This window comes from Rana temporaria, chromosome 9, assembly GCF_905171775.1.
Source record: "Rana temporaria chromosome 9, aRanTem1.1, whole genome shotgun sequence".
NCBI classification, from domain to species: Eukaryota; Metazoa; Chordata; class Amphibia; order Anura; family Ranidae; genus Rana; species Rana temporaria.
The window spans coordinates 128,708,627-128,733,489 of NC_053497.1; the positions used below are offsets into that span (position 1 = coordinate 128,708,627).

General features: G+C 44.6%; 1 protein-coding gene across 4 annotated transcripts in view; it reads right to left on the reverse strand.

The window, feature by feature from the left end:
- Positions 1-24,863, reverse strand: part of MAMDC4 (MAM domain containing 4) — a 117,115-nt gene that overhangs the window by 35,063 nt on the left and 57,189 nt on the right. For all 4 annotated transcript variants that reach the window (XM_040324482.1, XM_040324481.1, XM_040324480.1 and 1 more), the window contains exons 16-20: positions 20,099-20,204; positions 19,260-19,367; positions 17,530-17,664; positions 17,042-17,163; positions 16,227-16,446 (exon numbers count right to left, since the gene is read on the reverse strand). In XM_040324482.1, coding sequence (XP_040180416.1) covers positions 16,227-16,446; positions 17,042-17,163; positions 17,530-17,664; positions 19,260-19,367; positions 20,099-20,204 — 691 coding nt within the window. The remainder of the gene's footprint in view (positions 1-16,226; positions 16,447-17,041; positions 17,164-17,529; positions 17,665-19,259; positions 19,368-20,098; positions 20,205-24,863) is intronic.

Consider the following 24,863-nt stretch of genomic DNA (forward strand, 5'->3'; position numbering starts at 1 on the left):
AATAGAGTACACACAGGATATGGGGGAGTGCTCTGGCAGAGGTGCCTCAATGGTTGATCCCTCCGCCAATGCTTTTTTTCTTACAAGCAAGGGCAGAAGTCTATACAGATTTGGACTATGTTCTTGCGCGTTCCGCCAGAAAAAAAGCCCTGGTGACAGGGTTGTCTTAAAACTGACCTCCAGGAAAACAACTTTATACACTGTTATGATACAAATACAAGAAATATTTTACCTGGCAAATGACCAAGTAATCCATAGGCACACACTAGATGTGGTGCGAATTCATCAGCTCTGCGGATTTGGCACTGCATCTAAATCGCATCCCGTCTGTGCGAACCAATTGCAAAGTGTATGTTAAGTTAACGACACCCCCGCAATAAGCTTACAAAATGCAGTGCGATTTGCAGAATCAAATTGCATGGTTGCAGACAAAAAAAGGGTCCTGCACCAGTTTAGTGCAAATGAAGTGCCCTTTGAGCCATACAAATCCAAGCCTAAATCGCACCCCAGAAACACTGCATGTAATTCGAACAGGAATCGCAGCACATTCCTGTGCAAATTACATGTAGTGTCTGAAACGCAGCAGTGTGAACTCATCTCAAGGTCTATTACCTGGCAGTTTTTTTTTCCTTGTTGCTGCTTGTATGCTGTTGCAGAAATTTCCAGGAAAAATAACAGGTAAGAAAAAATCCCTCTAAAGTGAGAGGAAATCCCCTCGGACAGCTGTCTTTAGAACAGCTCTAATGATTAGAAGATTTCCCCTCTATTTCTGTTTTTGTGATATATATATATATATATATATATATATATATATATATATATATATATATATATATACATACATATACATACATACATACATATATATATATATATATATATATATATATATATATATATATATATATACACACACACACACACACACACACACACACACACACACACACTATCTCACAAGTGAGTACACCCTTCCCATTTTTGTAAATATTTTATTATTCCTTTTCATGTGACAACACTGAAGAAATTACACTTTGCTACAATGTGTAAAGTAGTGAGTGTACAGCTTGTATAACAGTGTAAATTTGTTGTCCTCGCAAAATAACTCAACACACAGCCATTAATGTCTAAATCGCTGGCAACAAAAGTGAGTAAACCCCTAAGTAAACATATGCAAATTGGGCCCAAAGTGTCAATATTTTGTGTGGCCACCATTATTTTCCAGCACTGCCTTAACCCTCTTGGGCATGGAGTTCCACTCCTTCATGATGAAATCACGAAGCTGGTGGATGTTGGAGACCTTGCACTCCTCCACTTTCCGTTTGAGGATGCCCCACTGATACTCAATAGGGTTTAGGTCTGGAGACATGCCAGTCCATCACCTTTACCCTCAGCTTCATTAGCAAGGCAGTGGTCGTCTTGGAGGTGTGTTTGGGGTTATGTTGGAATACTGTCCTCCGGCCCAGTCTCTGAAGGTAGTGGTTAATGCTCTGCTTCAGTAGGTCACAGGTACATGTTGGCATTCATGGATCCCTCAATGAACTGTAGCTCCCCAGTGCCGGCAGCACTCATGCAGCCCCAGACCATGACAGTCCCACCACCATGCTTGACTGTAGGCAAGACACACTTGTCTTTGTACTCCTCACCTGGTTGCCGCCACACACTTTCCTGTTAAACCGCTGTATGGTCTTGGCCACCATGCTGCAGCTCAATTTCAGGGTCTTGGCAGTCTTCTTATAGCCTAGGCCATCTTTATCTAGAGCAACAATTATTTTTTTCAGATCCCCAGAGAGTTCTTTGCCATGAGGTGCCATGTTTTTCGCCAGTGTCTAAGGTGTTGGACGCGAGGAAAGATGTGCTGAAGAAAGCTCTGCCTAAGAAAATAGCTACACTGTGGGTCCATCCAAGATGTTTAAATTTATTACGCCAAAACTGGATGGTATCCGTACCACATGGACGAGGTGTCGCCTGTAATGTCTCTCTTCGGAGGACTGGGCTTTGGGGACCAGCACTTTCGCTCTATACGCTAAAAGTCTTGGGAGAGTCTTTTACTAGGCCCAGGGAAGAGGTCTCCTTTAACCGGTTAACGCCCACCGCATGTATATGTACGTCCACAGAATGGCACGTACAGGCATATGGGCGTCCCTGCCTTTCTGCGATCAGGGACCCCCCCCCCCCCCGGTACATGCGGCGGTCGGAAACCCGCGGATCGCGATTCGGGACGAGGGCGCTGCTATTCGTTTCTAGCCGCCCCCTCGCGATTGCTCCCGGAGCCAAAGAACGGGGAGAGCCGTATGTAAACACTGCTTCCTCGTGCTTCACTGTGGCGGCTGCATCGATCGTGTCATCCCTTTTATAGGGAGACACGATCGATGATGTCGGACCTACAGCCACGCCCCCCTACAGTTGTAAACACACAATAGGTGAACCCTAACTCCTTCAGCGCCCCCCTGTGGCTAACTCCCAAACGGCAACTGTCATTTTCACAATAAACAATGCAATTTAAATGCATTTTTTGCTGTGAAAATGACAATGGTCCCAAAAATGTGTCAAAATTGTCCGAAGAGTCCGCCATAATGTCGCAGTCACGAAAAAAATCGCTGATCGCCACCATTAGTAGTAAAAAAATTATAAAAAATATCCCCTATTTTGTAAACGCTATAAATTTTGCGCAAACCAATCGATAAACGCTTATTGCAATTTTTTTTTTTTTTTTACCAAAAATAGGTAGAAGAATACGTCTCGGCCTAAACTGAGGAAAAAAAAATTATATATGTTTTTGGGGGATATTTATTCTAGCAAAATAAAAAATATTGCATTTTTTTTCAAAATTGTCGCTCTATTTTTGTTTATAGCGCAAAAAATAAAAACCGTAGAGGTGATCAAATACCACCAAAAGAGAGCTCGATTTGTGGGAAAAAAAATACGTAAATTTTGTTTGGGAGCCACGTCGCACGACCGCGCAATTGTCTGTTAAAGCGACACAGTGCCGAATCGCAAAACCTGGCCTGGGCATTTAGCTGCCTAAAGGTCCGGGGCTTAACCGGTTAAGTAGGAACCCATACCCCTGAAGGTTGGCACGCAGACCCCACCGTGATGGGGGAAGATTGGTATCTGCCTGGCAGAAAAACCTGCTGCGGGGACAAGGTGAGTCTAGGAAAAAGTCCTAGGTGTTAAACTTAAGGACTTTTCCTATTTGGAGTGGGTGTATTTTTTTAAGCCACCACTGGGGGGAGTAAAGAGCTGAGTTTTCACTCACCAAGCTCCAAAGCAGTGTCAGTCCAAACGACAAGCACACTCCTTCCGCTGCAAGCTCTGCCATTGCCCTTCTCCTCCTTCCAGAGAATGGAGGATCTCCCAAACAGAGAAACGCCCATAACCACACAGCGGTGCAGAGGATGCCCCTAGGACGCGCGTGCATGGGGGAGTGCTTTATGACGATTTCAGTGGGGGGGGCGGACCTGAAGAGGCTCTGGGACGCGCACGTGCGCAGGCACGCTTCATAACGGCGGTCAGACAGGAAGAAAGAAGGAACAACCTCACGTCTGGAGCTTCCCTACAGGGGACACAGCAGCGTTTAAAGGGAACGTAAGATCTCCATGTTGTTGGCTGAGCACTCCCCAAGGATAGACACCCACTCTGGCATGAAACTGTGTGTTATTGGTTGCATACTTATATGTACATTGCTAAACTAGCACAGTAGTATATGCATTTGTTGGTACCTTGGCTTTGCCTAGCATTATGTCTTCCCAAAAGAGAGGCTCTGGGAAAAGCAGAAAAGCATTGCCGCCAAAGAAAGGAGGCTCTAGCCGTGCCTGCTCGGTACCTTCATCTCCTGTAATACCTGAAGTATTTATACAGGATGAGCCATTACCTCTACCTCAATTTAGAAGGGAGAATCACTGCGTTAATCGCAAAGTCTTCAGAAAGGGACAAAAAGCGACAGATCTCCTCCTGTTTTAGATCTCCTTGTGGAAAGATCTGAGGAGGATGAGGACTCAGAGGGATTTGAGCTATCAGAGGAGCCTTTTTCTGCCTCGCAGGTTCTAAAATTACAGGTGCAATATTACACTGAAGCAGTGCGCTCCACATTCAGATTACCCTTCTAAGGAGTTACCGTATTTATCGGCGTATACCGCGCACTTTTTTCCCCTGAAAATCGGGGCAAAATCGTGGGTGCGCGGTATACGCCGATACCCGCGCCGAGTTTGAATACTGCGCCGACATATACCGAGCGCAGTACACTTGGGCAGTCTCGGCTCCTTCCGCGCTCACGTCCTGGACGTACAGGACGTCAGAGCGAGAGTTGCCGAGCCTGCCCGACAATACACAAGTGTACTGCGCTCTGTATATGTCGGCGCAGTATTCAAACTCGGCGCGGGAAACGAGCGAGGAGGACGCGAGGACGCCGGATCCGACGAAGAGGACACCCGAAGCCGCAGACGGACCCCGGACCCGACGAAGAGGACACCCGAAGCCGCAGGACCCGACGAAGAGGACACCCGAAGCCGCAGACGGACGCCGGACCCGACGAGGCCGCCGCGCAAGACACCAAAACTAAGTACAAAAAAAAATTTTCTTCCACGGGATTCGGGGCAACTTTAGGGGTGCGCGGTATACGCGGGAGCGCGTTATACCACGATAAATACGGTAACTGAATCACCTGTCTCCTCTCTGGGCTTGTTAAAATCCCCACAGACTGCCTGTGCCTTTCCGATTCATCCTTTATTGAAGAATCTGATCTACGCAGACTGGGAAAAACCCAGATAAGCGTTTTGCTCCTCCTAGGAAGTTTGAAGTGCTTTATCCTATGAAGGAGAAGTTTACCAAGAAGTGGAGTCTGCCTTCTGTGGATGCAGCGATTTATTCTGTAAACAAAAGCCTAACTTGTCCGGTGGACAATGCTCAGGTATTTAAAGATCCTTCTGAAAAAAGGTTGGAATCTTTACTAAAATCATCCTTCCGGCTGTAGCAGCCGTTGGTATGTGTCAGGTCTTAAAGGACCAGGTGAAACAGGGGATGAAAGATCTGACTTCTGAACAGATCAAATTTTGGGAGAATATGCCCAGGGTCTTATGTTTTACAGTGGATGCCATTAGAGATTCTATCCAACAGGCATCCCGCCTCACGCTGGTGCTTATGCGTAGAATTCTTTGCCTAAAGCATTGGTCAGCAGAGGCCCCAAGCAAAAAGCTTTTGTCCAGCTTCCCCTTTCATGGCGAACACCTCTTTGGTAAAAGGGTAGTTTTACCACTCGATATATCTTTTGGATATATTTCTCCAAATCTTCCCCAGAGAAGAAGAAGAAAAACAAGCGTCCTTGTTTTAAGCGTTTTCTCATTCCCCGACTCCTGGTAGATCTCGCTCCAGCCAGTGGCGACGGCATTTCCAGCCAGCCACAAAGGCTAAGGGAGACCAAGTCCAGAAAAACAAGAAGCAGTGGGGTTCAAAGGCTAACAAGCAAAACCCCAAAGCCTCTTCCTTTAGGGGCCCTCCCTGCTCGGCTGAGTGGGGGAACGACTTTGGCAGTTTTCAGCGGCATGGCAGTCAGAAATCCAGGACAAGTGGGTAGTATCCTCAGTATCCCTAGGACAGCCCTCAAAATTTCCACTCTTTGCTCTCATTTTGCGAGTGGAATTTCATTCAGGGCGAGTGAGGAGCGGGGTGGACCAGGCTGATCGTTTCCTGGCTAAAGCGAGGGGGGGGGGCGCTGCTCGCTGAGGAAAGCCTCTGGAGAGGAAAGACATGTAACACGGTGAAGGGAAAGTCAGCTGACATCAATGCAGTGAAGGGGTAGGAGCTCTCATCCCATGACACAGGAGCGTCCCTGGAGGCATGGGAGTAACGATGAAGAGGAAGGAATCTTCTGAGAAAGTAAGTGACATAATGGTCAGTGCAGCTGATCCCAACCTCTGCCTCTTACTGACCCCCTCACCACCACAGGTCTTATCCCTATCCCCGGTGCCATCCTCCCCCACCACCTCTGCCTCTGGATCTTGCTGCCAACCCCACCACCACCGAACCTGCCACTGATACCACCACCACCGATCCTACCCACCACTACCGAACCTGCCACTGATACCACCACCACCGAACCTGCCACTGATACCACCACCACAGATCCCACCCACCACCACCGATGTCCTTACCCCTGCCACCGATCCCACCCACCACCACCGATGTCACCACCCCTGCCACCCATCCTACCCACCACCACTGATGTCACCAGCCCTGCCACCGATCCCACCCACCACCACCAATGTCACCACCCCTGCCACCGATCCTACCCACCACCACAGATGTCACCACCCCTGCCACTGATCCCACCACCACAGATGTCACCACCCCTGCCACTGATCCCACCACCCATACGTCACCACTGCCAGTGATCTTACCTCCTTCACAGCCACCACTGATTCCATCCCCCCACCACCACCACTGATCCCACCACCACCACGATCCCACCATGCCCGCCACTGATTCCACCACCACCACTGATCCCATCACCCCTAACCGTCACCACTGCCAGTGATCTGACCCCCCTCACAGCCACCACTGATCCCATACCCCCCACCACTGCTGCCACTCACCCCATCCAACCCACCACCACTGATCCGATCCCATTCCCTCATCACTGCTACCACCGCTCACTGTCACTCATCCCAGCCCCATGCTTCAGGGGGCCCATGTCTCACCCCTGTACACCCGGAATGGAGGGGCGCGCGGGCGGCATATAGAGGAAACCAATAGCTGTGACTGCAGGAGGAAAATGGAGGGTATTGGTTCCTCTATATGCCTCCCGCTGCTTCTCCTATCCGGGTGTACAGGGGTGAGACATGGGCCCCCTGAAGCATGGGGCTGGGATGAGTGACAGTGAGCGGTGGTAGCAGTGATGGGGGAATGGGATCGGGGATGGGAAAATGGAGGGGAGCGGTTCCTCTGTATGCTGCCTCCGTCCCTCTTCCTATCCAGGTGTACAGGGGTAACACATGGGCCCTCTGAAGTGAGAGTGCATTGATGGGCACAGTGAGGCTGCAATCATTGGCACAATAAAGCTGCATTTGATGGGCACAGTGCGGCTGCATTTGATGGGCACAACGAGGCTGCATTTGATGGTTACTGATATACTTTATGTTAATATTGTTAAAGTTGTTGTTATTTATTTTTGGAACTTAATTCTGCTGAAAACATTTAACAGTGTAATTTCATGAGATAATTTACAAGGGCGTGTTTAGGGGCGGACTTAGGGGTGGGGCAGGGGAGAGGTTGGGTGGGGCAACTGGTGGCGAGTAACTCTTAAGGTCTGGCTAGTGGCTCAGGACTTGAAATTTTGAGCCCTGCCCTAGGATACAAACTGGAATTTTGAGAAATCCCACCTTCTCAGTTCCAAAGCTCAAGGCTCTCCAAAGATCCACTGAAAAGAGCGTCCTTCAAAGGATTGGATCACTTGCTGTCCCAACGGAGACGTCAGACCCATCCTGGATCTAAGATCTCTAAATCAGTTTCTGAACATTCGCCATTTCCGAATGGAAACTATTCGATCAGTGGTCGCTTCTCTACAAGGTGGAGAATTCATGGCGTCGATAGACATCAAGGATGCCTATTTACATGTGCCTAGCCATCCCGCGCACCAAAGATTCTTACGGTTCGCGGTAGAAGATCGCCACTTCCAGTTTGTGGCTCTACCATTTGGTTTGGCTACCCCGGGTATTCACAAAGGTACTAGCCCCTCTGTTGGCAAATCTGAGGGTACAGGGCATAGTGGTAAAAGCCTATCAAGACGATCTACTTGTGATAGATCAGTCAGTGTCAGGATTAGATCATGCTGTGCTCACCACAATAAAATACCTGGAACAGTTAGGATGGATTGTAAACCTACAAAAATCCTCTCTACAAGCCCAAAGAAGGGTAGTGTATTTGGGATGTGTCTATGACCATGCCCAAGGCAGGGTATTCCTGCCAGAACCAAAGATCAAGTCGCTAAAGGATCTGATCCGCAAGGTGAAGGCAAGGAAAAGGCTGTCTATTCGCCTTTGTATGAGGCTATTAGGGAAGATGGTGGCCTCCTTCGAGGCTGTCCCTTATGCCCAATTTCATTCAAGACTACTTCAAGGCAGTATCTTAGCCACCTGGAAAAGGAAGATCCAAGCTCTGGATTTACCCATGCACCTATCCCCACAAGTGTGCCAAAGCTTCAGTTGGTGGTTAAAAACCAAGAACTTGCGGAAAGGGAAATCCTTTCTCCCAGTCAACTGGAAGGTACACCACCTTCCAGTTGATACGGATGCCATCCTAAGGGGCTGGGGAGCAGTGTTAGAAGGAGCTTCAGCCCAGGGAACCTGGGCCAAGACCAAAAGGAACCTGCCCATCAACATACTAGAGATGCAGGCAGTATACTTAGCCCTCAGAACCTGGACACACAGGTTACAGGGCCACGCGGTACGGATTCAATCCGACAATGCTACTGCAGTAGCTTACATCAATCACCAAGGAGGCATCCGAAGTCAGGGCGCCCAGAAAGAGGTGAATCGGATTTTGGCATGGGCAGAAGAACATGTTCCTTGCCTCTCTGCAAACTTCATTCCGGGGGGAGAAAACTGGCAAGGGGACTAGTCTCTCCACCCTGATGTCTTTCAGGCCATATGCTAGAGATGGGGGACCCCGGATGTAGACCTGCTAGCTTCTAGGTTCAACCAAAAGTTGAACAACTTTGTGTTTAGGACGAGAGATCGTCTGTCCTACGGATCGGATGCTCTAATAATTCTGTGGAATCAGTTTTCACTGATCTATGCATTTCCGCCAATCGCTCTCTTACAAAGGCTACTTTGCAGGATCAAGAAGGAAAGAATTCCAGTAATCCTAGTGGCCCCAAATTGGCCCAGAAGGCCTTGGTACGTCGAAATCATAAAGATTGCAGTGGGAACATCTTGGAGGCTTCCGCTTCATCACGACCTGTTGTCGCAAGGTCCAGTGTTCCATCCTTCCTTTTTGCAAGAGCTAAATTTGATGGCTTGGCTACTGAGATCCACATTCTGAAGAAACGAGGGATGTCGGGTCCAGTACTATCTACACTTATTAATGCCAGAAAGCCAGCTTCCAGGCTTATTTACTATAGAGTCTGGAAAGCATACGTTTCATGGTGTGAAACTAATAAATGGAATCCTCAAAGATATGACATAAGTAGGATTCTCGCCTTTTGCCAGCTAGGAGTGGATATGAAATTAGCCCTTAGTACTCTTAAGGCTCCAATTACGGCTCTATCAATCTCATTTCAAAGACCGCTGGCATCTCATTCAGGGGGTACTGCGGATCAATCCGCCAGTCAAGTCTCCCTTGTGCCCATGGAATCTGAATTTAGTATTGTCACTGTTGCAGAATCAACCTTTTGAACCTATTCGTCATATTCCGCTGATCCTTTTAAGCAGGAAATTGGTCTTTTTGATTGCCATCTCTTCTGCTAGAAGAATATCAGTATTCGCAGCTCTTTCTTGTAAAAAACCTTATCTAATTTGTCATAAGGACAAGATTGTTCTACGACCCCATCCAACTTTTTTTACCAAAGGTGGTGTCGACATTTCATTTGAGGAAATAAAAAAGTTGGGACGTTAAAATTAGACCATGGCTTTCCCCCACTGGTTGCGGGGCTGGGGGATCGCACTCACTGCGCGTCGAAGCCACGCCCCTGGCACCCACGTGACCAGCGTCATCCTGATGTCACGTGATGGCGCCGGCTATTTCCATCGGCGCGTGCCATGACAGGGGGATACAGCAGCACACACATGCAGACGTTTGTCTGCGCGGCTGCTCCTCTCCTGTGGCACGATTGCAGCGTGACGTTGGCGGGACTGTGTTGGTCGGCGGCCCATCTATGTGTTCACGGTAATCACGTTTCCTTACCACCTTGTCACCCCCACATGGTGTCTTGTTTGCTTTCCTTCCCGCACTCTTAGTACTGCACTGGTTTGATGGTTTCTCTCCTTCCTACTTTGATTCCTATTACCACCCTGACTGGGCACTCTCCTTGATGTCCTCCTACTAATCACTCTTCTATCCAAGCTTTCTTTCACTTCAAATTCACCATCCCCATGCTGATTTCTCCATATATTGGTTTATAGATGCCTCAAGGCTTCCATTCATCATCACAGCATTGGAAAGGGGGTCTCTTTTCCAAGCATCATTTCTTCACCCCTTACTGGATGGTCCCGCCGCCTCACCTTCTCCGCCTAAGCTCCCCCAGGGGGTTGGTCTCTCACCTTTCCCTAGGCATTTTATTCTTAAATACCAGCAATAGCTCCTATATTCAACATTTTGATTTATCTCCAGGTAAGAGTGCTAGGATCACAGTTATTGCTCCCTCTCTTCCTGTTTTAATTAATTACCATTAATTAAATTATTTTATATTATAGGTGCCCCCAACTAGCTCCTGATGAGTGGATATTACTCCATGAAACGCGTAGAGCCTTTTATATATGTTTCACTACAGCAATCATGTGGTCCTTATGGGTTTTTATCAATTGGTTGAATTATCAATTTACTATGCTATGCTACCTCTTCATACATTCTTGGGTAATTTGCGGACATTCATGTTAACCTTTTGTTACATTGTTTATATTGTTTTGAATTTTATGATTTTTTTATTGTGATTTACCAATCATGTGTTTATCCTATTTTGTTACTTATTTACTGATGTAACAGGAATGTCATTTTATGCAATAGGCTCCCGTATGTTATGAATAAAACTTTTTTACTATATATTGATTGTTTTTTCCAATCCCAGTGCTGTGTTTCATTTAAAGTCCCGCTGTCCCCAAATTGCCCCTTGTTGTCGACATTTCATTTGAATCAAGATATTGTTTTGCCTTCCTTTTTCCGGATCCGCAGACAGCGGAGGACAAGTTATTGAACTCCTTAGATGTGGTGAGAGCAGTAAAAGCGTATCTGCAGGCAACTGATAAGATACGTAAAACAGATGTTTTGTTTATTTTTCCAGATGGTGCCAAGAAGGGACAAGCGGCATCAAAATCCACCATTTATCGGTGGATTTGACAAGTAATTATTCAAGCTTATGATTCCTCCTTCTGTTAAGGCGCACTCGACCAGAGCTATGAGCGCTTCATGGGCAGTGCAGCACCAGGCTTCGATGGCGCAGATCTGTAAAGCTGCAACTTGGTCTTCAGTCCGTACATTCACCAAATTCTATCAAATAGATGTAAGAGGACATGAGGATTCTGCCTTCATGGGGTAGTGTACTGCAGGCAGCAGTCTAGGGCTTCTTGTCCATTTATGGCCTGCTCGGATCTGTGTCTCCCCCCTTCATATTGAGCAATTGCTCTGGGACGTCCCATTATGTAATGACTTAAAGGGTCACTAAAGGAAAAAAAATGTTTTGCTGACATGACCGTTTACAGGGTATAGAGACATAAAAGTTAACCGATTCCTTTTAAAAATGATTAAAATAGATTAAATTATATCATATAATGTGCCTCTAGTTTCACTTTCAGTTTTAAACTGGTTTCATGTTTATGTGAAGTAGAGAGACATACAGAACAAAAACAAACAAATCCAGGGCAGTGTTTTGTTTTTAAAATGAATCTGATTGGTTCTGAGGAGTACTGCTTTGCTACAAAACTAAGGTACTTCCCTGATGGGAGGAGTTATATGGAGGAGAACTGTCTTTGATTGGTTGTGCCAGTGTCCAATCACCTCTGGTGACCATACAACCCATTATGTAATGATTTAAGGCTCTGTGTCCCGTGGTGTACTCCAAGATAAGGATTTTACAGGTAAGCTGTTATAAAAATCCTATTTTTTTTATTTTTTATTATTATCACAGATTCTCTTAGAGGAGCTACTCCTAATGAGTGGCTTTTGTACATTTAATTGTATTAAATTTAAGCTTGTATTACATTAAATTGAGCTATTAATTCCAATCTCTATATAATTTATAAACAAGATCAACAAAATTGGTTACAAGAGGGAGCCTTTGGGGCACACCACTTACAACCTTGGCCCATCAGAATCTGGATGTGTTTCTGTAACCTGTTTTCTATCCATGTTCATACAATTTCTTCCACACCTCTAATTTGTATCCCTCATGCAAGGCACAATCATACCCCTCCTAAAGAAGCACAACCTCAACCCCATAGACCCAAATTACCGCAGACCTGTCACAAGCCTTAAAGGGGTTGTAAAGGTTTGTTTTTTATTTTCTAAATAGGTACCAGGCACTTACGCACCTTCCTGCCCAAGCCAATTTTCGGCTTTCAGCACTGTCGCAATTTGAATGACAATTGCGTGGTCATGCTACACTGTACCCAAATGAAATTTTTATAATTTTGTTCCCACAAATCAAGCTTTCTTTTGGTGGTATTTGATCACCTCAGTGATTTTTATTTTTTGCGCAACAACTAAAAGTCCAAAATGTTTGAAAAAAAAAAAAAAAAAAAAATTTCTGTAATTTTCTTTTCTGTAAAAAAATTTTTGTAAATAAGTACGTTTTTTTATTCAATTATGGGCACTGGTATGCGGCACTGATGGGCACTCACCGGTACTTATGGGTGGCACAGATGGGCACCGATAGGTGGGCACTAAGAGGTGACACTGATGGGCATCATTTCAGTCAGTGCCCATTTGTGGGCACTGATTGGCATCGATTGTGTTAAAACATTTTTTTATTGCCTATTTTTGCTCTATTGAGCACCGGGGGGCACTCCCTGGTGGTCCAGTGTTGGCATCCGAGGGGGGGCTGCGCTGATAAACAATCAGCACGAACTCCCCCTGTCAGGAGAGCCGCCGATCGGCTCTCCTCTACTCGCGTCTGTCAGATGCAAGTGAGGAAGAGCCGATCAACGGCTCTTCCTGTTTACATCGTGATCAGCCGTGTTTGGACATGGCTGATCACGTGGTAAAGAGCCTTCTCCAGAGGCTCTTTACCGAGATCGGAGATGCAGGGTGTCAGACTGACACCCTGCATCACCGATCGCCCCCACGGGCGCGCTGGCATGTAATCCTGCAGGACGTCAATAGACGTCCAGTCAGGATTTCACAACCACTTCCCGGACGTCAATTGACTATTGACCAGGCGGAAAGTGGTTAAAGCTAGTGCATTGTTGGTTCACATACCTTTTTTTGTCTGAATTTCTCACTTACTGTTTCTCCTCAGTAAGCTTGCCCCCATCAACCGAGCTGTTCTGGCTGGGGGTTAGTTAGCGTGCTCGCCCCCTCCCTTGTGTTCATAGCGTCTCCCTGCAGAGATGCAGTATGCTGACTAACCCCCAGCCAGAACGGCTCAGATGATGGAGGCAAGCTTACTGAGAAGAAACAGGAAGTGAGAAATTCAGACAAAGAAAAAAAAAAAAGAAAAAAATTTCGAAGGGAAATCGAAGGAAAGGGTTAGTGAACCAACAAAGAGGAACCTATTTAGAAAATAAGAAAAACTAACCTTTACAACCCCTTTAACATCATCTCCAAGATTATCGAGAAAGCAGTAGTACAACAGCTACAACCCCATTTGGACACCCACACACAAACTGTTGGACCCACTACAATCTGGTTTCCGCCCTGGCCACGGGACAGAAACTGCACTTCCCAAAATCTGGGATGACACCCCCGACTCAGCAGATGAATGAGAATCGTGTCTCCTGCTTCAGCTGGACCTCGGCGCAGCTTTTGACACAGTAGACCACAAAACCCAGCTCACTCCTCTCCCAGAAGTAGCCAGAGTCGCAAACTCGCATCTTTCCTTGCAAACCGATCCCAGAAAGTGAAATTAGGAGCTTTCACTTCAGAAGCACGTAAAATTACATGTGGAGTCCCTCAAGGATCACCCCTGTCGCCCGTGCGCTTCAAAATCTACCTCCGCCCAGCAACCAGGACCTGCTCTATCACTCCTACGCTGATGACACCCAACTTTACAGCCAGACTGGTAACTGGAGAAAAAAACCTGGGAATCGATCAACCCCTGTCCCTGAGGACCCTCCATTGGCTAGCCGTGAAGGATCGGGTTGCATTTAAGACCCTCTGCCTCACTCACAAATGTACACACGGAAAAGCCCCCGCAATACCTCTGCGACAAAATAAAGCACTACACCCCAAGTCGCCCCCTCCGGTCAACTAACCAGAACCTCCTCCACATGCCCAAGACCCGCTACAAATCAAAAGGCGAACGAAGAAGCTTAAAGCGGGGTTCCCGCCAGGTTTTTTTTTTGCCCATTTAAATAGTATATTACTAAAGATCACATTAATGTTAGTCAAACATACCCCATCGATCACTAAATTAATTTAAAACTTGCCTGATTTGCTGTATTGTACGATGTGGCCGTTTCCATCCTCGGTGTGGGCATCTAAAGCCCAGTACATTTTTTTTTACTCTTCTCCGTGGAGAGGTGCATGCTGGGTAACCTCTAGATCTTGCGCGTGCGCATTAGAGCGCCACTCGTAGCGGCGATTGTTTGTGCCGTTGTCATAACAACGGGCAGCGGCGGAGGAATGTCCCGCCCGTTGTTATGACAACGTAGATAACACAGATGTGCACGCTTTATTTCTCTCTCGTGCTGCTGTAAGTAAGGGCTTTGTGCCCTTTTTGAACATGGCACGGTAAACATCAGTGATCGCGTCACTGGCACAGAAGAGCGCACAGCCTCCTCGGAAATGATTCCCAGGAGTCTGTGCGGCTTAGTGAGCAGAGAAGGACCGAGGTCCAGGAAGGAGGCAGATTAGAATTTCTGCCTAGCAACAAGCTAATGCAGGGAGGTAAAAAAAAAATTTGGGCCTAACTGTATTATACATTTTAATAGGAACATATTGATGAAAAGTGTGAATTTAGGGTGGAGCTCCGCTTTAAGACCCATCTCTTCTGATGACACAGGCGGACACTGGCTGCAAAAGCGCCTTGAGGCGATTTATTCGCATTTGTAGCGCTATACAAGTTACTCATTAATTCATTCACTAAGCATTTATGTGGTACTGTATTGAATGCTTTAGAAAAATACAGAAAAACTATGTCCACTGGGCCTTCCTCTCTCATAGTATCATATCTTAGTTACTACCCACTTTCTTCATAAATCCATGTTGGTTGTTAGTTAGGATATCATATTCGCAAGAAAATTCTTGAATATAGTTCCTTAAAGCGGAGGTCCACCCAAAAATAATATTTAAAAGCCAGCCACTACACATACTGCAGCTGCTGGCTTTTAATAATAGGGCACTTGCCTGTCCTGGAGTCAAGTGATGTCAGCACCGCAGCTGATGTTTCCATCAGGTGTTCCCACCACCATTGCGGGTAAGGGAAACCAGCAGTGTAGCCTTGTGGCTTCATGCCGGGAACTCTACTGCGCATGCGCAAGGCTCTGCTCCTCTCTCCTACAGGCCCAGCAACAGGAGGAGGAGGGAGCCCCACTGTGACATCATAGGTCGCGGCGTGGACTCCTGGAAGTGGGAACAGGATACCTGTCAAAGGCATCCTGTCCCTCGTTCCCCCGAAAAGGTGCCAATTGTGGCACTTTTGGGTGGAACGTCGCTTTAATGTTCCCTCCAATATTTTACATAGTATCAATGTCAGACTGACTGCTATGGAGTTTTTTCGATACAACTCAACATTTTTGGAATATTGATATCACATTTGCTTTACACCAGTCAGTTGGTACTGTTGGAGAAGAAAAAAATAAGTTTGACCTGCTTTCCTGTGATTCAAGCATTCGATAAGACAGGCTACGTTCAAAGAAATGTAGCGCAAACTAGTCCGGTGGACCATCCAACTGTCATCTAAACGACTACAATTAAAGCAATGGGGAATCCGCTAACCCATGCTTTAACCTAAGAAAGGCTGGTGTCAAGGATATCTACTGTGTTAACCCTTCTCCCATGGAAGAAACCTGCATGTTTTCCCAAAAATCCTTTGCAGTGAAGAAACTGGCCTCCATCTGAATTTTCTAGGTGCCTTTACAGCAATAAACTCTTCCTATCTATGCATTGAGACTCTTGCATTAAGGAATCCTTCCTAATCATGAAATAACGACTTTTACAGCAAATAACCCTTTCTATTAACCTTTAATCTATATTAAAGAACTCTTATCTTTCTTTTGTTTACACAAAGGGCTTGTGTACTTTGTATAATTTTTGTGATGCAGTTTTTTACCATGCAAAGCCTCCTGCAACTTCTATACTGCATTTTACCAATGTCACCTCAACCAACCTCATGCTGTTAGAAAGTATAAAAGCCCAGTCACCTGTGAAGGTCTGCAGCGTGTGATCAAAGTAAGGCCCATTGTGGGATTCAGAGCGGCTGTGCTGATGTAATTTCCATGTGTATGTTCCCTCAGAGGAGAAGCCACAGGTTCCAGCTTCAAAAGAGCAAAGTGTAGGAGCAGGGCACACACTGGATGTGATAGTGATGTCATCAATGGCGATGTTGCCCACAGATCCATCACGCAACGCTTCAAAGATCAGCTAAGACATTGGCAAAGAGAAAACAAAGATACATTACTTAAAAATCAACTGTATTGCCAGAACTCCATGATTCCGGCTACTAACTTGTGATACTTTTCTAGGCACACCAGATGCTTGCACCTGTGTTAAGCAATGAGCAGAAATTTCAGGGAATAAAACAAAGTTTCCTCTAATTGCAAAAAAATCCTGAATGCATCAGAAGTTTTATCCACCTGTAGGGAGATCATTTTTTTTTTTTTTTTTTTTGTTACTTTCATTAAATGATTTTTATGTTAACACTTCAAAGGGAAGCCTGTGCAGTTACTGACTTCTGAAAATATTTGTTTCCTGGCTGCTATGCTGATCAAGTGGCTTCAGTACCTCGAGGCACTGACCTGGAACAATTATGAAGGAGTTTTTACTCTGTAATCTGCATGCTAGTTCTGGGTCAGTGACACAAAATACTGAAACCAGAGACAGCCAGACAATTAGTATTCTTGGAAGGGTCAGCCCTATAAAAGTTACATGGAAGTACCAGATTCAGTAACCATCAGGGGCACTGTTTACATGAAGTCTATTTTCCCCATATGAATATAGCCTTCCGAAGGGTGATTACCTGATATTTCTTGCCAGTGAGAGTGACAGAGTCTCGATGCCAGCGATTTCCATGGGTGCCAGTGCTGGTCCAGATCAGCTTCTCTTCTCCTCCATCAAATATACTGAATAGGTTCAAAGTCCCTGGATGGAATGCAAGAGAAAGCCTGGTGTGAATAAGAGGTGTACAACAGTGTGATCACTTTATGATAAAAAGAAAATAATCATCTGGATAGGACACCTTGAATTCTACACAGAAAAAAGAACACAGCTGTCATCACTGACCAAAATGCTATTTGACTGGCTCTCCCTGGTTTTAGTACTTCCAGAGTCACAGACATAGAACAATTTGCGTAATTGTGAACTCAGAACTCTGCCTGGATCAGTCACAATGATTATTGAAGCTTTGGAACTGCATGATGGCCATGACACTACCATTTCTAAAGAGGCAGTCTTCATATTTCTCTTGTGACAGGTTCCATCCAGCATAGGAAAAATAATTATTTTTACCTGTATCTGGGCCATGCAGCCGATAGTGAAATGACAAGCACTGTGACTCCTTCAGGATGGATTGTGGATAAGATATAAGGCGTGCTATGTTACCACGATCCCCTCGAGAATCTCCTTCCACATACATAAAACGACCTATAACACAGCAAGTGTTAACATAAAATATAGCAGTTCATATTTCAACGTTTTCAGTGGATAATCTCGTTGTCAGTGGTGCAGAATGAAAACAGCTGCCCTCACATTGCAATGCGGTTGACAAGAAAGTTTATTTCTATTTTACATCAAAAGTATACATCTACATCACAGAAATGTAAACGGAAGTCTTTCCAAACTGCATATTGAACTCAACTGATCTCATTATTTCTTAAAGAGGTTGTAAACCTCCCTGTACAATTTGTACCTATAGGTAAGCCTAGAATAAGGTTTACCTATAAGTACTGTAAATATCTCCTAAACGCTTTTGAAGCAATCATATGATAATCTGATCATTCGTACACAGTTTTCATCCAAATAAGACGAACACAAAAAAATAATACTTGTACGATACCAGATCGTACAATTTTTGTTTATTCGCTATAGTTTTCGCCCAAAAATACAATTCATTACTTCTGATTTTTTTTTTTTCTCGTACGAGAATTTTAAAACTTTAGTAACCTATTCATTTTCGATACGGAGCCTAGCATCCAAAAAAAAATTATAAAAAAAATGGACGATCATTTGTCTGATAATCTCATCATGTGCACTAGGCTTTAGGGAGATAATATGGCCCTAAAAACACAGGCACCTTCTGGGCACCTAGATAGAAATCTTTTTGAGATTGTAGCATAACATGATTAAAAGTGAATGAGACCTTCTTGTTGCCAGTTTTATCTCTTCTCTCTCCCTTCCCCTTTCTCTTGCTTTCTTCCCTCTCTTTCTGCATCCCATTACAAGAACCGTAGAGGATAAATCTTCTAGAAATATTAGACCATAAGATCTCACCATGCATAGAGACCAGTTTAGGAGAAGTCTTCCTAGAAATATCAAACCTGAGGAACTTATCTCATACAGATACCAGCCTGGGAGAAGCCTTTCTAGAAATACAATACCTGAAAAACTCACTTTGTACAAAGACCATCCAGTAGATGTCTTCTTAGAAATTCAAGAGTTGTAGAACAGCTCACCCCTGCAGAGACCAGCCAGAAGTATTCCTATAAGCCAGGCCTGCGGAACTCACCTCATACAGAGAACAATACTAGAAATACAATACCCAAGGAACTCACTTTGTACAGAGACCTGCCACAAGAAGCCTTCCTAGAAATACAATACCCAAGGACCTCGCCTTGTACGCCTTTCTAGAAATATCATATCTGAAGATTGATTAAAGTACAGAAGCCTACCAGAAGTCTACATACAGGACCCGAGGAACTCACCCAGCACAGAGAATGACCAGAAGGAGCCTTGATTAAAAAGACCTACGCACATGACCTAGGAAACTCAACCTGGGCAGTAATCAGTCAAGGACCAACTTTAATAAGAACTTGGCCCGATCTGATGATCTGCTAAGGGTAGTAATAATATTGCAACAACAGAACTCTAATGCCTCATGCACGCGTTAAAAACATGAGTTTTGATGCATTTTTGCATTGGTGTTTTTAGCGTTAGTTGTAAAAATGGCCAGTGTGCATAAGCAGGTGAGTGACAAATGAAGATAAACTTCTGCCCAAAACAAATGGACTTGACAAACTTACCTTGCCCTGTAGTGTGGTCTGATAAGCTTCCCAGCTTCCAGTCAATCTCATCTGTCAGATCTTGGTACCAGCCACACAGACTCTTCTCAAAGTTACAAGTTACAGGTTCTAGAGAAGAATTAGTGCCAGTGAAAACATATTGATTCTCTCATTAACTTTTTATTTACAAAAGATTACCCATAATTTATTAGACTTGTGATGGATGGAACAGTGACCTATACCTCCTGGCTTTAAAGGGCTCTACTGTGCTCCATATTGTGTTTATTAGTTATGGAAATTAATAGCTGACTGCAGATACATTTTTTTTCTGGAGTCCCACTTTAAATATACACTTCTACATCCCAATCCAGCTAAACAAAATTATTCTAAATGTTGTAGGTACATTTATTTTCATAGAAATCTCCTTTTCTCAGTGAATATCATAGAGTTTACATCATCAATCTAAAAATATTTATAGAAAAGGCTTGCCGTCACACAAAATAGTATACCATTTGCTCATATATATAGTATAGATTCACAGACATTTAAGAATGATGCTCTTTAGAAGAATAGTGACAAAAGAAAGATACATTTGAAATATTAGAGCGTAAAGGGGGGCCCAAGGGATTCCCTTAAAGGGGTTGTAAAGCCTCGTATTTTTTCACCTTAATGCATCCTATGCATGAAGGTAAAAAAACACCTTGCACTCTAAGCAATGGTGTCCGTCGTCTTTGTCTGCCTACAGGTTTCTGCTAAGATCTGCAGCTGATGAAAGATATATTTTCTTAAACAATGCTTCTAAAAGGTACTACAATCAGCTTTATTAGCCTGAGCGGACCGATATATTTCAGTGTTCATACCGTCAGCAGGGACAGAGGCATTATGGCAACCTATAAACCGCATTTCTTGCACTAGAGCGATCCAGTTCCCTTCTGGTTGGGGGTCCACAGATCCAGACAGCACCAGCTGAAACCACAAACAAAATGCCTTTTCCTTTTTTGCTTTATTTAACACTTAAGAACAGTTTTAGTTTCCAGTGATTAATGTATTATGAGCACACACGTCAGTTTTCACCAGTATCGTGGTTTTGCTTATTTTAGTTTTCGCTTCTCTGTCTAAAATACTTCCCCCGTTAATTCACCATTTCCTGTAAGAAAATTAAAACAAAATAGGGATTTTCCGATCAGATCCACCTGGAAAACGTACAAGCAGACCTGATCAGACACTCTACGCAGCTATATGGGCAAGCAAATGTATTTAGAGTTGTATGTTTACATTTGCCTACCTCCACGTCTGTTTAGGTCTTTAAAAAAAAGTTAAAAGAGAGCATCCTTTTCTGTTTCTCTGGACCTAAATGTGTTGAATCAGAGGTTGTCTGATGTAAACGGACACAAGTTTTTTTACATCCAGCCAACCATAGAGCCATCACAAGGCCACCAGTGTCTGCTGTCAAAAAGCAGACACATAGTGAATGGGCAAGGACGTTCTAAAACTGTCCAGTTCAGCTCTGGTTCAGCTGGGGTTCTGCTCGCAGATCCCCCAATGAACAGAGTGTTTTTTTTGTTTTGTATAGAATGGAGAAAGGTTTAAAATTCTGGTAGGCTTCATTCTCTGTAACTGGAGAGATTCTCCCTCACTTTTTGTCCTTGTGACGCCCATAGAAGAAATGGTCATGTGGGCGTCATTGCGACAGGACAGCACTGACAACAATAAATGTCAGAAGTTCTAACCCTTTCCCAATCTTTCAAAAATTACCGTACATACTCTAGTATAAGCCGACCCGAGTATAAGCCAGGGTACCTAATTTTATAACAAAAAACTGGGAAAACTTATTGACTCAAGTATGAGCCGAGGTTGAGAATGCAGCAGCCACTGTAAGAGAAAAAGAGGGTCAACAGCCCATTTGCACACCTCACTATGCCCATTGCAACCTCACTGTGCCAACCCTCATTGTGCTCATTGTCACTGTGCCCGTCGTTACCACTGTGCCCATTGTCACCACTGTGCCTGTCATCACTGTACTGAAATTGAGAGGCCGCGGGCGTCCATTTAATGTTTAAAACTTGCAGTCTCCTCCTGGTCCCTTTCGTGATAGGCAGCTGACATAGTTCCGCCTATCACGGACGTTCTCTTATCCTCAGACTCAGTTTCCCAGCAGACACTGTGTTCAGTGTTCCGCCAATAACGGACGTCCGAGGATGAAAAGGCGTTCGTGATTGGTGGAACACTGAACACCGTCTGCTGGGATGGGTGAGGATGAGAGAACGTTCGTGATAGGCATTTCTCAGCAGACAGAGTTCCGCCTATCACGGAAGGGACAAGAGGATTTTTAAACGATGGACGCCCGCAGCCTCTCAATATTTCCAGGTACACTGACTCAAGTATAAGCCGAGGGGGGCATTTTCAGCCCTAAAAAAGGTGCTGAAAATCTCGGCTTTTACTCGAGTATATACGGTACTTTATTTTTTGCTTTTGCTGTCTTTTGCTCAAGTCCTAACAGGAAATGAGGGGAAATCGCCTCAATAGGGGCACAGAGGTAAAAAAAAAAAAAACACCTTCCCCACTCTATTAAAAATGTAATTTATTAATTTTGACTGGAAGCATTTTCTATGTGAGGATTATATATATATATATATATATATATATATATATATATATATATATATATATATATATATATATGAGTGTGAAAGTGTGAAAAATTAACCAGCTTTACAAACCTTATATTACAGATAACAGATTACAGATATTACAGGGTGCCTTGGCGCGGCTCTGTGGCTCACGCATGCGTTTGCAAATGCGTGCGGACCGAACCCCTGTTTTTAACGCATACTGTAGACAGGTTAATTGGTTTTCTGCAAGCTGGTCGGTAAGTAGGCTTGGTTTTTCCCTGGGCATTCCCCAGGTTTTTGTTGTTACAATCCTTGTGCAGGCTGAGTGATCAACACAATGAATTATGGAAATTCAATCTCTCATAATAAAGGTGCAACATATAAATGTCAGAAAAAGTGTGCTAAAAAAAATAAACATATACCCCGGTTGAAGTCTTTGTAGATGAAACGCGTAGGGCTAATACACTGGCCCAAGCCACCTCACACTGCGCTTTTTTTACTGTTCAATTGAACTACTTTTATCCCATTTTCAGTTGTGTGGATATACATATACCTTTTTTTTTAACTCAATAAATTCCATTGTTTTGGATTTACACTGTGGGAGGTTTTTTTCTCTCTGTTTTATATCTAGAATTTAATACTATCATATGGAGGAGATACACTTTGGATAAGCTGTGTTTGCAATCACCCAGTGTTTGGAGCACTATCCATTCCTGGAATCAGTGGCGTCTTGGATTTATCACCGCCTTTTCTGACATTTATATGTTGCACCTTTTATTATGAGAGATTGAATTTCCATAAATTCATTGTGTTGATCACAAGGTTTGTAAAACGGATTCATTTTTCACATTTCTAGCACTACACTTTTTCACCTATATATGTGTTCACAATTAGTCTTATTGTTGTGTTGGCTGCTCACATTTGAGGTTGGCACAGTATTTCTCTATATTTATTTTTGCTATGTGATAACATGTTGCAACATTATTTTCCTTAAAGTACAACTAAAGGCAAAACTTTTTTTTTTGGTTTTGGATAGAGTGGAGAGTTGTTATTGCTGACTGTGCCCCTGTTAAGGAGATTCATCCTCTCTATTTGTCCTGTTTACTGTTATCATTGAAAGCAAAAGTAAAAGAAAATCACACATTTTGGAAATCTTCCAATGTGGACACTAGTTCTGGTGACCCGGGGGCCCCCAAGGGATTTGTTTAATTTGCAGGGATTTTCTCTCACTTCCAGTTTTATTTATGGGGCAGGAAGTGAAGTAAATCTCCTCAATGGGACAAAGATGGCAAAAAATAAACTGACAGGGGTTATGACCCTCTCCTACTCTATCAAAAAAAAAAAAAAAAGTTTTGCCTATAGTTCTACATTAAGGGGACCCTGTCTGGTCTTTAAACACATCAAAAGGTCAGGTCCCTGCAGGAGAAGATGTTACTGTATTGGCCTGTGCCTCCTACCTCCCCTCGGTTCCACTGCTGCCGTGTATTCAACTCTTCTAGGATTGCTGAATATCTGTGTTCCTAAAAACATGCTGGGACCTTCCTCTAAACCATGGGTCTCAAAGTACCGGCCCGAGGGCCATTTGCGGCCCGCGGACTAGTTTTAAATGGCCCGCAGGCAGGGCGGGTGCCGCGGAAGTGTAGATCATGGGGTACCCTGATGTGCTGTTTCATGTGCCCTGTACCCTGATGTGCCATGTGCCCTGTCCTGATGTGCTGTGCCCTGATGTGCCATGTCCTGTACCCTGATGTGCCATGTGCCCTGTCCTGATGTGCTGTGCCCTGATGTGCTCTCATGTGCCCCATGTTCCCTGGTGTGCCCCATGTTCCCTGATTGTGCCCTGATATGCTCTCATGTGCCCCATGTGCCCTGGTGTGCTCGTATGTGCCCCATGTGCCCTGATATGCCCCATGTGCCCTGATGTGCTCTGATTGTGCCCCATGTACCCTGATGTGGCCCATGCACCCTGATGTGCCATGTGCCCCATGTACCCTGATGTGCTGTTTCATGTGCCCTGTACCCTGATGTGCCATGTGCCCAGTCCTGATGTGCTGTGCCCTGATGTGCCATGTCCTGCACTGTGCCATGTGCCCTGTCCTGATGTGCCGTGCACCCTGATGTGGCCTGTTGTGCTGTACCCCCTATGTGCTGTGCTCTGATGTGCTGGGCTTTGTACCCTGATGTGCTGGGCTTTGTACCCTGATGTGCGCTGTGCACTCATGTGTGCTGTGCCTTGTGCCCTGATGTGCTGTACCCTGATGGTGAGTTGTCAGTGTGTAGTGTAGTGGTCAGTGTGCAGTGTAGTGGTCAGGGTTAATAATGCGTTCGCTGACACCAGTACTGTTTTTGAAGTTTGAAAGTTTGCATGCGGCCCCCCATGGGATATGGAAACTTGTCTTGTGGCCCTCAGGTAATTTGAGTTTGAGACCCCTGCTCTAAACGCATTTCACTGCGGAGTCCTGTAGTGAGGTATAGCCTGCCGGAAGGAACCAGTACATGGCAGGGGGCACCTGACAATCCTGGAAGTGACAATGACATGCTTCAACACTCGAATAGAGGGCAAGTAAAGTTAGAGGCTCCCGCAGAGGTAAGAAACATCTTCTCTTACAGGGAACTGGATTTTTGACCTGACGGTGTCTCTTTAACAACAGATCAATGTCTATCAACCGCAACCTCTAACAGCTCCTATGGACTTGACTCAGATTAAGGCAAAATAAAAGCTCCCAGGTAATTCTTGACAATTTTTCCATATGGAAGGAAACAAAATCCTCCCTGGCACCCTCCAAGGACAGGCAGATTAATTTCCTTGCTCTGTATCTGTAATTATAGGCAATATTATGATTTGCAAATAAATCCTCCAATCCTTTTTCTGTGTTTAAAATTCCTTTTTGTTTACCAGAAATGCAACATGTCCTATATTTTAAAAATACACTAAGCTACACACCACCGATGCCACCAAGGAATAAATGACATTTCCACTTTATTTTCATGCAATAAACTGCATGTAATTTAC